The 15,634-nt window shown below is 38.8% G+C and overlaps 1 protein-coding gene across 1 annotated transcript in view; it reads right to left on the bottom strand.

Moving 5' to 3' along the window:
- SLC49A4 (solute carrier family 49 member 4) overlaps positions 1-15,634 on the bottom strand; it is a 51,536-nt gene that overhangs the window by 12,068 nt on the left and 23,834 nt on the right. Inside the window, exons 4-6 of the mRNA XM_026852834.1 lie at positions 14,599-14,707; positions 13,918-13,985; positions 8,913-9,040 (exon numbers count right to left, since the gene is read on the bottom strand). Of these exons, the coding sequence (XP_026708635.1) occupies positions 8,913-9,040; positions 13,918-13,985; positions 14,599-14,707 (305 nt within the window). The remainder of the gene's footprint in view (positions 1-8,912; positions 9,041-13,917; positions 13,986-14,598; positions 14,708-15,634) is intronic.

The raw sequence follows: 15,634 nt of genomic DNA, 5'->3' as shown, positions 1-15,634 counted from the left end.
ACTAATTGAATTACATCATTGCTCATCACTTATTAAAATGTATTAAGAAGACTCCACTGTAAGCAAACAAGCTCACTAACTCTGTAGTTTAGAAACTACACCCTTACATTTCCTTGTCAGGACAGGTTGCTTCAGTCATACAAACGCACCCACCGACACACACCTCTCACTTCTAAGCTACCATGAGCGAAGCAGCTTTAGCATTACTTTCTGGCTTTCCCCAAAGTATTACCCACTTCATGTGTGCAGGCCAAAAACTGCACGCTGAATATGAGTAACACCTCAGCTGGGATCACAGGTAATACTTATAAAACAAGGTCTACATATATGAACACACATATTTGGAATTAATAAGCAGAAATGTCAAGGCAAGAGGACAGGCAGAATGTAGCATCTAGTAGATGCCAATTTAAGTTCTAACTTCTAATGGAAATGACAGCTTCTAACTGGTAAACCACAAAAAGAAGCTCTGAAAATGAAGCTGTATATATGGGGAAAACTCCCTTAATGGGTACATATCGTAGCGATGGGAAAATATTTTTTATTTCATGTTTCTGTAAATCATCCAGGGTCTTCCTGAGTGCTATACAAATAAGCTTATTCAGTTAACTTGGCAATTAAGTTATAAATCCAACTGGTCAACTAGGCAGAAAGTCAAAGACACGCAGTTTCAGAAAAGTAAGTTCTAGGAAAAAGTCAAATAAGGGTTCAAAAGCAGTTTTACCTTTTATTTCGCACACTAAATAGCACAGCTCATATTCCAGCTCATGGGCAACAAGATACTGTAGCAGGGAGAATACCACCTATTAACGGAGACCATTTACTTTCCATTACAGCGACCTCGCACTGAACAAACACAAACAATTACCATGATTTTATACTGTAGAAGAACAGCTGCTCAAGTTACAGCAAATGTTTTTTCAATTAAGACAATCTTGATGACAGTCATTGGAAATGAACATAAGAATATGGAACTGCTGACAAAAAAGCAAAAGAAAAAGACATGATTTACCAAGAAGGTAACATTATGTCCTAAAGCCTAACAACCAACTAGCTTGGATAGGCATACACCGGGGAAGCATGTCATGCTGTTAGTGTAAAAAAGGATCCCTCTTTCTTAGGAAAAAGAAATAACTGCCTATCAAACTATGTGCAAAGTTATGTACCCGAGACAGTGGCAGCTGTGGACATCAATAAATAATGGAACCGGGCTGGGTTTCTTTAAACTATTTTGATTAATGTCATGTTTTAAAGATGTTTGTATGAATTAAGCAGTTATTTCCCAGGTTGGCCACTGCAAAAAGATCAGGAAAGCAAAACACTCATCTGAAGCACAGCTGCTTCGGGGAACTGGCCTGGAGCTGCCGCAGCAGGAGGCTCAAGCTAGGCTTTGTCATGTCATGTTCATGCTTGAGGTGTGAGGCAACCCATGCTATTCCCTCAGCGCTCATTCTCCTCCTGGCTAGGAAGGAAACAAGGAATGAAATGTGCCTTGATAATAGCACTAGAGATGTTACCAGTTAGATGAAGCAAGGTACGAACTGGGGACTGAGGGCGGATACAGTAGCTTGGCACAAAAAGGAGAAAAAGCAGTAAGAAGGAAGGTTCCTCCTCTTTATCCCCTGCAGGTCTTCATCAAATACACACTGATATCCCCGAAGCAGAGTTTCCCTCCTCCTAGCCACAAGCTGTGGCAAAAGCTTTATATCAATTAAAAAATAATCAGGAAAAAAAAAAAAGGAATTTGAACAGGGATGAGATTTAAATAACAGCATGCACTGGGTGTCTCCAGATGAGTTTGCAACACAGCAGAAGGAGTCTCAAGTATCTCTGACATCCAAACAAGTTCCCAGAACTTCCCAGGATGTTCTGCAACATGTTTAGCAATTTACTCTTAAATTATACTATCACTAAACGCCTAACTGGAGAGCCCAATCCAAACTCAAATAAATTTAATGGAAGGACCTACACTGATGTAAACAGTTCTTATCAACCTTTTGGCATGTACATTTTGGCTGATATTTAACAAAGAATATGAAATATTACCATTTCTTCAAAAAGTAAAAGTATTTTGCAGATAAATTTACAAAGGAAATGCAGATACTCCAGAGCAGTACCAAGTGCAAGCAGGTGGTACAGTATCTTCTTCCGAAGTCTTCTGCCAGAAACTCTTGAACTCTGTACATTTTGTAACAGTTCTCTTCTCAGACAAACTGAGCCAAGACTCACACAAATTTCATATGGATAAACAGGAAAGTAAATACAACTGAATATGTTCTCTTGGGTGCAGCATACAATTTAAATCAAAACCTACAGAGATCTAGGGCATTTTGTTATTGCTCATTATAACAGTATCCCAAATGCCAAACTGAAAGGATAATGTCTCATGTGGATGCATGTTTCATTGACTTTAGTACTTTAGTATCCCCATGAATGAGCTGAACAATTCAAAGTTAGTTCATACTAAACTCTCTGAAGTCTGTTAAAGTGGAATGAAACTTTCCTATAATTTAATTCTTGCTACTGGCCATGGTAAAAATAGTAATGGAAGAAGTCACCCTTAATTTTTCCATAAGAAATGTGACTCCCTCAAGGTAAGATAGTAAATTTTACTGTAATTCATTTATAGGAACAAAAAACACAATAGAAGAAGGATGTCCCTGTAGTGCACATTTATAACATCAGTATGTTTCATTGCCTGGATTTCCATCCCAGCATGCACTGATCAAATTCTTATCTCATGATATAGTTATGAAAGTAACCAAAAATCTGATCAAATTGGATTTGTTCTATATACTCCCCATGAGAAAAGCAAGTGGAACTCACTCTGTAAGCAGAGCGCTCACTCTGGAGAACTAAAATGCAAAGAAATTACTGAGTGAGCTTCCAAACAAAAAAAAAAAAAAAAAAAAAAAAAAAAAAAAAGGGGGGGGGGGTGTGTGTGCTGTGGGTGAGGTGCTGGTAATCATACAATATTTGAGGCTTGCTATTGATAGACATTTAAAATTGACAGGTTTATAGATATTCATCCCTGAAATGCTCCTCCCAAATTTCAAGCACTGTACACTATTTCGCACTGGGTTTTTCAACTGTTTTTAAATAAAACACTTAGAAGACTGCTTAAAGAAAAATTCAATCTGTGGATTTACAGAAGCCTTCAGGAAGACAAAGGTCATTATTCCCATCTTATGAGTGGGAAAAGCACAACAGGAGTGTGGGTAATGATTTGCCCACAGCCATAAGCAGGTTAATGCTGAAGCTAGAGAAATAAATGTTTTCAGGTCATTGTTTTATTCTCTGGGTCCCTCTGCCTTGTATTTATCAAGTAAATCTTATTTATATTAAAGAAATTAAACTCAAAGACTAAACCAATCAGTATTAAATAATTAACATCTCTCTTTTTCAATACTGTGCTTTGTAAATGAGGACAGGGAGACAGATGTGCTTATAATCTTCAATCTGTTGAACCTAAAAAATAAAGTGTAGACCGCTTAACCTAAACATACTCATCAACTCATGGAGTTGCCATCATATTCAGAGTATCTGCCATGCAGCACTAGAAGAGATTTTGTAAAGCAAAATTCTGCTGAATGTGCTCATAAATATTAGAATATTCTTGATATGCAATGCTGAAAACATTCAAGCTGAGCTGCAAGCAACTAGCATTGCATATCAATTTTTGGAAAATGCTAGTATTTGTATCCAGAGACACTACCAGCAATACAAAGTGGCAAGATACTGAAACTGGCATTACAATGCCTTACACAATTATTTTGGGTCACAGTATCCCATTGTACATAAATTCACATAATGAAGTTCAGTACAAAGCAAACTAACAATGAACTTGGCACAGAGAAACAGATCAGCAGCTGCATTGGGAATTCAATGGAGAAAACTATTTTAATGCTCAATGTGTACATTAAATTGTCTTTGAAACTTGCTGGAAAATGCAAATAATATACATTAAAATTAAAATTTCTTAAAAGAAAATTCAAGCTTGCTTAAAATGTAAACCAATTCCAGAATCAAGGGTTTTTAAGAACTGTGATTAGCTGATGAGAGCTGTTTTAGACAGATGATATAGTAGCTATGATAGCACCTTATGATTATTGCCTTGCTTTCGTTTTTTTTCCACACTAGCAGTGTGGAAAATTCATACATATGACTCCAAATACACTTTTTATAAAAAATCTTTTGGACATACATTAAGAAGTCAGCAAGTGACAGAAAACTTGTCTTGTTCTGTGGCAGGAGAAAAAACAGAGCATATTACAATAAAGCAGAGCAATGCAGGCATTACACAATACAAACAATGCCAAACAGCATCATTTAAAGAAAACACAAAGCAGTCATTGATTTTTAATATCTGCATTAAAGGTCCTCATTCTAAGTAATTACATTTTGTAGGAAATATCTTTAGATGATGTCGTGTCTATTTGCAAGGAATTAGGAGAGTATTACACAAACAAGTGCAGGAAAAACATTTTGCTGTGACCATTTTTTCAAATACAATTCCTCCCCCAATATTTAAACCAGACATTACTACAACTGCTACAAAGAATACTGATTAAAAGAGGAGAGTTGGTTGTTTGTATATTAAAATGAATCTTTAGAGATTTTCTTCCGTTTCCTTTAGGGTGAGTAATTGGCCGAACTCTCTCATCTTTTCAGCATTTCAGAAGCCTACCTGCATGCGAACATTCCTACCTGAGTGCTTACTCCGGAGACCAGGTGAAAGACAGGCAGAGGGTTTTCAGAAGAGGGGAATGGACATGGATGCCACACAATATCCACATGCTAAAGGAAAAGACTATTTTTGGACCAGGGGGAACCACTGGCAAGGTCCACCTATGGATGCAAACTTCCCTTGTGGATAAAGCAGCTGTCAGGTGAGATGAAGCGAATGACGATGTTCTCCAACCAGCCTTTATCTCTAGGGTTAAGCCTGCCTTAACACTTGGGCCAGTGTGCTGGGTTTGTGTGTGGTGGGGTTTTTGGGGGAGGGGAGGGGGCTACAGCAATGGCCCCTGTGAGAGGCTTCTTGGAACTTCCCCAGCTCCAAGTCAGACTCGTCTCTGGCCAAGGCCAAGACAAATAGTGCTAATGTATTTAAGAAGGGGAACCTGGGAGGAGGAGTTAAGAGTTGTGAAGGAAACACCTTTGCAAACACTGAGCTCAGTGGAAGAAAGGAGGATGAGGGGGAAGGTGCACCAGAGCAGAGACCCCCCTGCACCCGTGGTGAGAGGGCTGGCTGTGCCCTGCACCCATGGAGGTCACTGGTGGAGCAGATGCCGACCTGCAGCCCGTGGAGGACCCCACGCCGGAGCACGGGGCTGCGCCCAAAGAACTCTCAGCACTGAGAGGACTCTAATACACAGGAGCAGCTTGGGAAATGCTGAAGCTCGTGGGAAGGACTCATGGTGGAAAAAGTTTGTGGAGGACTGTCTCCTGTGCAAGGGACCCCACGCTGGAGCAGGGGAAGAATGCAAGGAGTCCTCCTCCTGAGGAGGAAGGGGCAGCAGGACTGACCGTAACCCCTACTCACTGCCCCCTGCACCACTGGGGGGGAGGAGGTAGAGAAATTGGGAGCAAAGCTAAGCCTGGGAAGAAGGAAGGGGTGGGGGAAGGTGTTTTTAAGATGTGGTAATGCTTCTCGCTGCACTGCTCTGTCTGTTAGTTGTTGTTATTAGTGTCGGAATTAAATTCATGTTCTTTTTCTTCCCCTAATGAGTCTCTTTGGCCTTTGACTGTAATGGGTGAATCACCCTTCCCTGTCCTCATCTCAATTCCTGAGCTTTTTGCTTTATTTTCTCCTTCCCATTCCTCAGGGACAAGGGGTGAGCAAACAATTATGTGGTGCTCAGTTGACCTCTGGGCTCAAAGCACAACAGCCAGTACAAAGAATCCCACGAGGTGTCTTGCTTTGTCATGAAAATAACTGTCCTTTCCCACAGAAAAACTCTTTTTTACCTGTACCAGCAGTACATCAGGTCATGTGGATATTTTTAGCAGTTTCCAGGTATTGTTGAAGATGGCAACACTTGTGGTTTTGTAGGAAAATGTCTGACTTGCTCAACAGAACAACATTGGAAGTAAGGCAAGAGAGGAGGGGAAAGTCCCGGACAAAATGGGAGCTACATGGTTAGAAGGGAAAACCTCCTTGTAAGATCAAATGTACAGCCCCACAAGTTTCCACAATAGTCTGGCTTGAACCCTTCTTGCTCTGCCTCAGTGTTTGAATAAGGCTGAATGTGTGGACTGAGATCCATCTCTGGTTCTGTGGCACCACCAAGCCTAACATTTGTGCTCTTTGGCACAGGACACAAAGAAGCTGGAGAGTCTATTAGCTTTCTAGCAACATCAAATCCTATTGCCCTCAATAGCACAACAATCCCTGCTCCGCAGCAGGTGTTCAGTGATGCCTGGAAGGATGCTCTGGGATACAAAGCATTACATGAACCACTTCCAAAAAAAAAACCAAAAACAAAAAACCACACAAAAAAACAAAAGAAAAAGCCCACAATGCTTTTGTTTTGCATATTTTCCAGCTCTATAAATACACACAGAGGATAACTACCTGGAAGTCCACTGAGTAAGCAGAATGACTTTCACCTCAACCAGCTATCTCAAATCACTTCCCAAAGCTGCCAGCCAATGGCCTGCATCTGACCTACATTTATATTTCGATATACTCTACATCTCAAACTTTTAATTAAAAGAAGGGGAAAAATCATCCAAATCAATTCAAATGTACCGTTTCTCCCAATTACTGTGGAATGTGGAGGTCATCATGATATTGCATCATTACATTGAGGAATAATCTAGCATGAAGTCCTATAAATTAGCTTAAATAGCTTGTGTGTTTTCATCCATAACAGCATATTTCATAAAGATATACCACTGTTTTTCTGTGTACAAGGATCTAAATTGAATGGGTGCATTTATTTTATATGAACTTTAATGAGAAAAGGCTGATATGAACCCCTCCTGCCCCCGCCTATCTATGAAGTTTAAACATTATGCCACAGAAGAAAAAAGAGATCTTATTTGGTGGCTGCACATTGGGCCCTGATGCTTAGATTGCCTTTTTTTGAAGAATGTACCATATTGCTGGCATTTCTATTCAAAACAAGCTTGTGTTTTATAGAAAAGGGTTCAACATTTACAGTGACATATATAAGAACAGCACAGACAGAAAACTCTAAAATTTAATTTACAACTCAAACTAAGGAATCATCCATTTTAAAAGAAACAATAACTGCATGAAAAGAACAATCTAATCCCTAAATTTTTATCAAGGGATGCTAGTTTAGGATACTTTATGTCAAACCTCAAATACCTTACATACTTTTATGTCCTGCCAGTGGATCACCTTTCTAAAAAAAACACCATAATGCACCTACATGCTGTAAACAAGTTAAGAATTCTTCTAGAACCTATGTTGCATGCCGAGTTCTTTACAAAAAAAAAAAAATAAAATCAGAGACAGAGCTCCACTAGTTTTGTTTTGGATCATTGGTGAATACACACATAATGACTTTCACCTCTTGAAACCTCTTGGCTTCATTCTTATGCATAGACTTGAAGGGACATTTATGTGTTTGGCTTGCTGCATCAATTCAGAGGATACAGTTACTGTGAAAATTTACATTACTGCAGGCTTGTAGTGATGAAGCAGGCAAGCACAAGAAATAAGCTTTTATTGCATTTATTTTAGATTTGCTGGAAAAGTGTAGCCATTTCATATGACAATAGCTACCATGAAATTTGATTTGTTTATTGATTTTTGTTTATTGATTAAATTATGTTTTATTTAAGCAGATTTTTTTTTTTAAATAGTTGAAATTTCAAGATAAATCACAAGGTTTGACCTATCCACCCAGATGGTGTTTCTCCTGAACTGATCATGTATTTCAATTTGCTGTACCCACTTTAGTTTACATAATGCAACACACCAAGGACATTTACTGAAACTCAAAGTTAATTTGAGTGAACCAGTACTTTATATACTACTCTCCACACCAAACTCTTTATTAAAAAATGGGAAAACACAATTTTAATTTCTCCTATAATGCGTAAACTTCCCTATAACAAAGATGGCACTTTATTTAAAATGGATTTACAGAATTCTTCAATATTTTTAAAAATCTCAATGGTTTAGTTTTACTGTAAATCATTACTCTGTTGAAGGTCTTGGAATCATGGGTGGATCAATCCTTTGGTGCAGATAGTAAGGTGAAGGACAGATTTTGAAGGACTAAGCAGTGCTAATTTGCAATTAGGGTACAGCTTGCTGGCAGCTTGAGTAGACCTCTGAGCTTTTCCCCCACTCCTGCCAACAGCTTTTTTACCTGTCTTTTTGAGGCACGGGCTGAGTTAATTTTGGGCTGGAACAGTTCCCTGAACCTGCATGCAGGTGCAAAAAGAGAGGACAGCACAGTGCAGGGATAGATTTAGATGGCTGAAAATACTATGGGTCACCTTGGCTTGAACTGCACCACATGTTTCCAATAATTAATGTAAGTTTCAAAACCCTAAATTGCCAGACATGTCACTGTTTCTTAGGCGCAAGGCTACTCCCTTTCATGTGATTTTTCTCACCTCTGTTATTCCAAAACACCCAAAACAGAAAAAAAAAAATCAGTCCCAAAATCAATTTCAAATGCATCTTCTGGGTTCTTATTATTGAGTTTCATTATTTTTAATCTTTTTATGAAGTTATTCAAAGCTGGTAAAGATATGTCAGATTCAACAAGTTTTCTAAACCTCTTTTTTTTTTTTTTTTTTTTTTGTCTTGGTAAAATTACTGTATTACTAAAGATACCTAACCAGGTTATAACATAATTAGAGACTACAAATATTTGCATCCAATACCATTTGTAAATAACAGGAATTAAAATCATTGTCATTACCTGTGGTTAAAGGCAGATGAGTGACACTAGTTAGACAGGTGAGAGTGAACCAGGTTGATGCTAATGTTGCTCCAGATAAAAGCAGCAGTAGTATAAACTTCAGCATCCCCCTGATAAAATCTGCAAATCTAAAATAAAAGCACAGATCAGAGGAGCACAAATTTTCATATTAGATGTGATGCTTGACAATTAATTCAGTATATTCTCATTAAACATTCTGGAGACTATAGAAACAATTTTAAAAGCATTTCTCATTTTCAGAAAGAGAAAAAAGGCATTTTTATAGAATGGTGATATTTCTAGCTGTCAAGCTGAAGAGCCATGGATTTTTCAGCTGTCACAAAATAACAACCAAACCAGAACAATTCTCAAGGCATCAAATGAAAACACTTGGTATACAGGAAGGGTTTTTTTTTCTTCTGCATTTGTTGGACACAACATCACACCACTACTTACATCGCTGTTTTGTCAGCATTTGCCAGTCTCCCTTGGCAGACACATCGCTCAATTAGCATATGGGGAGGCTGCTGCATTTCATTCAAGACATAGTTAAGTGTCAAGATTCATTCCTGTGGGAAATGACAAAACTCCAAATACCAGAATCCCTAGATAGGAGATGACAAGGAACAGCTTCTGAACCCTCGGATGCATTGGCAATCAAGCTCTCGGTGACTCAGGCAAAGGAGGAACTCTTTACACAGGCGGTCACTCTGCCGCTGGCTGTTTTGGGTTGAAATGTTCCAGAAACCAGGAGTTTGGTGACACTCCTCTCGTACACATGTCCCACTGACTGTCTGGGGGAGGACAGCCGCACAAGTCCTTGGGCAGTGTTTTTTTTTTTTTTTTTTTCATCTTTTTTTTTTTCTTTCAAGGAGACATAATGCTTTTGAGCAGCACTCACATGGCAAATTATCAGTGCAACTGCTCTTTTCAAAAGGCATTTCAACACAGCTACTGAAAAAGATATATTAGAAAAGGCAATGTCATTTATCCACTAGTAATATTCTATAATGTCCTGCTTAGGAGATGCGATTTTGGGCCAGACAGGTTAGGTATGTGTGTGTAAAAAATGCCTTTTGCCCTCACAGCCTCCTATCTTGATTAGGCCAATTGGCAGCACAATCCACTCAGGTTGTTCCATGTTGAAATCTGTCTGTCAGCTAACTGCCTTCTCTGCCCTGACAAAGACCACTTTACAGGCAGATAGATACCTTATAGCTTACTTGATAAAACAGATAATGCTACAAACATTTTGAGAGCTAAGAACCTCAGCTCCACATATACTCTAAGAGATGTATAAGTAATGCAATCAAAATAAACAACAAAAAACTCCACTTCTTTTCTCTTATTTTGATTCTCCCCGTGCTTTAATTCCACATTGAATTTAGCAGTGAGTAATTCAATAAGCAGTAGCAGAAGATCAATCCTGCGTATAATCTTAAAAGTGTATGACTGCAGTGTTCAAGTGGCTTATACATTAATCTCCAATAGTCAGAGGTTAGCTGCTACTGTTGTTTTTTTCTGACAATCCAAATCCAGCAATCAGGATCACCTATTCTCAGTGGTTTATCAGTTTCTTTAATTATTCTTTGGGATCACTCGGGTCAAAATCAGCAATTTTAAAAGCTTCTCAGATGCATCTCAAAGTGTTAACTTTTGGCTTCTTCAAGAGAGACTCCTTGCTTTGCCCGCCAGCAGATAACATCACTATTCTGTCTCCTTAGGGGCAACAGCAGTTACGAATATCCCATCTAATGAAACACAGTGAGAGAAGCATCAGTCTTCAAGAAGGGACATTCACAGAAAACAGATCTGGAAGGGATCTCTAGGGTGTCCTCTGTCTCTGTCCTACCATCAGGGATATGAGAGGATGGAAAAGGATAATATGCAACTAAACCATTCAAGATAGTTAAGTGGAGCAAATACCTAACTTTACTGAACAGCTGCAACACTTTTTGACACAAAGATCCTGGTTTGGGTATCAGTGGTAGCAGTGTGCTCCAAGGAGCTCTCAGATATCACAGGACTCCGGAAGGGGCAAATACAAACTTGAAGGTTTATGCAGCTACTGAAGTCAGCCAGCAACAGAAATAACTGGAAAAAATGGCATAGCAAACTAGCCTGAACTTGGTCATCAAGGGACTTCTGCTTCCTGTCTGGTTACAGGAGAATAAAGACAACTAGACAACTGTAAATCTAGTCTACTCTTCAGAATACTTGAGAGAAATTATTTTTATCCTCTGACCCCAGTACCTGCTTTCAAAACCCTCTGTTCTGTTTAAATCCCTCTACATCATCTAGCATGTAAGGGGATGTCTGCAGCTGCTAAAAGTAGGCACACCAGGAGAGAAGGTGTGGATACTTACCCAGAAACAGACCTCTGAGCCGAGTGCTGGAAAGTCTCCTGCAACCCAGCAAATCCAGCCCTAGGCTGAATCCTACAGTTAAAAATCACAAACCTGCATTGCTGACAACGCTGTTGCTAAGGAAATTATCACCATGTCATAAAGTTTCAGCATTCTGACTACACTGCAGGTTAAAAGCAGGAAGAAAAACTGAGATGTGGAGGACAAAACCTCAGAAATGTCTATGATCATTAGCAAATGTGGCAAAACCCAAAAATTGTGAGAAAAGGGAAGAGATTTATGTTTCCATACAATGATATGAATGTTGCTCTTTGACACTGCTTTTCTTCAAACCAGTATAATTTGAAAGCTGCCAGCAAAGTGTACAGCACCTGCCAGCTGCCCAAAATAGCCCAAGGCTTTTCAATTATAAAAGTGCATCACACAAATTAGCTAAACATATATAAGTTCATGGCTTGCAGGACAGCAGTGGGTGGAGAACATGAGGATTTATGTATTGTGCTGAGAAAAACTTGCACCATCTTGAAAATGACATAGATAAACAAATTTCCAAACTGGGCATTACCTTAAATATGAATGATTTAACACTTATTGTGACATGTAGGACCAAATGCTCCAATGCTCAGGTTGTTACAGTTCTAACTGGTACAATCTGCTTGACAAAAATGGAAGGAGCAAAATCCTAAACCGCACCAATTTTGCTTTGAAAAATTAGCAGAAAGTAAAAAAAAGGGGGAAAAAACCCCCCAAAACCCAACAGCTTCTTAAGAGGTGGTTGAGAGAGCTGCTTGCTTCGCAAATCACAGTTCTGACACTGAAATACATCAACTTGTCAGCCTTGACAAGAATCATTACTTAATTTTCCTAATTACAACTTCCAGCAGATTACAGTCAGACTCGTCATTGATTCAACCCTACACAGATAAATGCTGAATAGGCCTAGGAGGGAGAATCATCCATCAGGAGTGACAAATCACCTCCTCCCTCCCTTTCTGTATGCAAACCCTCCCATTTGAACTGTGTATTGCCCAAGTTAGAAAGACATATTTGGAGACAGAGGGTATCTTTTTAATTTACTCAAAAGCAAAGCTCTGAATGCTACAAATACTGGTATTCAACAAGGTTTGAAATCAATTTTGAAGCAGTTAAAGAGACTGTCAGCATTTCCTGAAACTTAACCCAGGCAATATATTAAATAAATTAATTTACCATAGAGATTGAGATTTGCATGTTGGCATTGAGTCAGCAGATTCTCTTCTAACAAAGTTAAGTGAGCTACTAAGGATGCCCCCTCTACTATTGAAATGTTGCAAATATGCCAGAGATTGACTCATGATGGAAAAGATTAAACTGGCACACTACCTGCTTCAGCATGTAACCTGCTACAGCACCTGTGTCATTTACAGCAGTTGGTTTTAAACATCTACTTCTCTAAGAGAGAAAAATCTGTATCTGAGATTAGGTAATCAAAAGCAACTCTTTTTAGAGGAACTTTGTTGCAGTAGATTAAATCCTTTGGCCTGCATCTGGAACAGATGGGAGGCAAGCGCTTGTTTCTTTTCCCTAGGTCAGGAGTTTTTTTCCTCTCCCTCTGTTGCAGTTGCTAGGCAGCCTGCAAAATGTCAGGATGAGAAACCTCAGATTTCTTTATGCATTGTGTACTCTGGTGATGAACAGCAAGTGAAAAAAAAAAAAAAAAAAAAAAAAAAAAAAAAAAAAAAAAAAAGTAGTTCAATTTCTGTCCTAAAAAGATGCCTCTCTGGGTCCATAATCCCACAATGACTTCAACAATAACAGACCCCTGCACTAGTGCTAAACTCATTGCAGAACTGGAGCCTGAGGAGTGGACATAGAGAAGCCAGATATCCTGATGCAAGGGGAACATGCAATTGGTTTTAATCAGTTTTATAAACTCACTGTTCAAGTACCTCCTGAAAGACTTCTTCTCCCCCTACCCCCCACCCCCTTTTTTTGAAGGGAATCTCAATGAAGAAAAAGCAGCAGCCATTTGGAAAGGCAGTCTATTTCTTGCTTTTCCACACAGCATTCATGATGGCCAGAGAGCATGGTGTTTGGATATATAAAGTGTGGGTACACCCACACTGTAACTCATAGCAGTACAGCAAAACATAGTTAGGCCATCTAGGAATCCAGCAGCCCAGCCAAAATAAGCCCAGAATAATTTCTTTGTGGAGGAATATGACGTTATTGTGGGTAGGTTGTCTGTGCTACACTTCCAATATCCCCTTGGGAATCAATATGCCCGAAAGAGTTGATGGAAGGAGACAGACACTAATTTCTTCAATGCTTTCCAAATGTGCTATAACGGGTTCTCCTTCATATCAGGCAGCTGCATTCACAAGAACTGTGTTTAAAAGGAGCATACAGGAAGCACTTGTCAGGAGTAACAGTATGACTTGCCAAATTGAGGTATACACATGTGGAGTTCTCAACCCCCAACGACCACTAAAATGGAATATACAAATCATTGCTCTATAAGAAACACATCATAACCCCAGAATATATTTTCTATTTCAAGTTTCTAGAAGTTGAAAAAAAAACAAGTTATGTTATTAAGAGGATAAGCTAAATGTCAATCACAGTTGAAGAAATGGAGAAGGACATGTAATTATTCCTACCTTGCCATTGCTATGCCAACAACACAACCTCCAACTATAGACCAAAATCCAATCCAGCCTGCATCTACCTGACAGGAAAAAAACACAAACAAAACAAAACAGAGAAATCTGTTAAAGCTGAGAAAATAAGATGGTAAGATGTTACTTTCCAAAAAAATGGTATGCAGACACTGCAAACTGCTAGCAACAGCCCCCTGAAGTGCAAAACTTTTTCTAGGATATTCAAAAGGAAATAAATTCACTAAAAGAAAGTATGACTAAGTATGACTATACCCTAAATGTGACATCTCTTTACAGAATCTAAGTAATATCAGTAATAATACTCTATCAAAAACTTAGAAATCCTCTGCTCACTTCACCTTTTCCACTTGGCAAAAACTTTTGGGTTTTCTACTAAAGGCGCAGCAGCCAACAATACACCCCTTTGTTTACCTGCCTCCTCCTCCTTGTCAAAAGGTGCATACCGTTCTGAAAATACCACTGGAAGAGAGCCAGCAGGGAGAATCATGACAGTTTGGGATGCAAAAGCTACAGTTTATTTTGCTTAAAATTTCAGGAGAAAAGTGGTCCATATGTATTAATAGTAGCTTAAACACAAAAACCTGATAAAATTATATGCTAGAGCAAAATAAAAACACCACTTACAAAACAGCTGCTGATTATCAGTCAAGAGATACTTACTTGGCTTACATGAACTGGTGTTAATATCAAATCCAGAACACCAGACCAGCCAGAGAAAACACCCAGTGGTATAGCATAGGCTAAAGCAATCATCAAGAATCGGAAATTGCTGTGAAGACAAAATATATGCAATTAGCTGCAGCTTATATTAGAAACTGCACCAAGATTAGCTGCTAGAGTAAATGACACCCTAGAATCTATGTTCTGCCCCTCAAGAAAAATAGCAGAGGTATGAAGGAAGGGTGAGCCAGGAAAAGCAAGAAAAGTATCTGGCCATGTCACTGAAATTCCAGTGGCTGAGATGTTACTGCCTTAGCACTGTGATAATAAAAAAGCCAGTCTCCACATAGTTCAAAGATTTTTGTAGCACGCTGGGTTCATGTGTTTCTCATTTCCACAAGCAATTCTTCCATGCATTTGCATGGGCAACCTACTTAGCCCAGGTGTATGTTAGGAACAATAAGCCCTAATTTAAATGACAAAAGGTCTATTTCAAGAATAAAATCAGAGATTCATAGTTTTTGAATTGTACTTTATTTTTTTAAAAAACATGTTTTACTTCTTTATTTTGGTGAAAGGCAAGGAGAGCTCTCAGAATGAGATGGGCACAGCTGCAAGAGGGGAAAATTTTGACAGTTTGAACTGTCAAAAAACAGATACAAGTATAATATTCTGCTCTAAATAGTCAATGTGTTTGGTTTTTCCTCCCAATTAAACTTATTCAACCTTTAGTATTCAGTGAAAATGAAGCAGTCAAAGCTGTGTCATCATCTTCATCATACACAGCTAAACAGGAGTTGGCAGACAAATACCACCACCAATTTCCCCCACCCACCGTAACCAAAAGCAAATGCAAAATCTTTGCTAAGAAACATCCAACTTTTCATCAAAAATTTTTCAATTTGGGAATAAAATCAGAAAATATACTTTGGACTCTGCAACAGTGGTATTTTAAAGTGAAAAGATTTTATGGTGATTCCAAGTTTATCCCATGGGATATCTGTTTAACCACAAAATGTGACTCCCTCCCTTCCCA

This window comes from Athene cunicularia (genome assembly GCF_003259725.1).
Source record: "Athene cunicularia isolate RWA chromosome 7 unlocalized genomic scaffold, athCun1 chr7_part1, whole genome shotgun sequence".
Classification (NCBI taxonomy): domain Eukaryota; kingdom Metazoa; phylum Chordata; class Aves; order Strigiformes; family Strigidae; genus Athene; species Athene cunicularia.
This window is presented reverse-complemented; position numbering and strand designations above follow the sequence as displayed.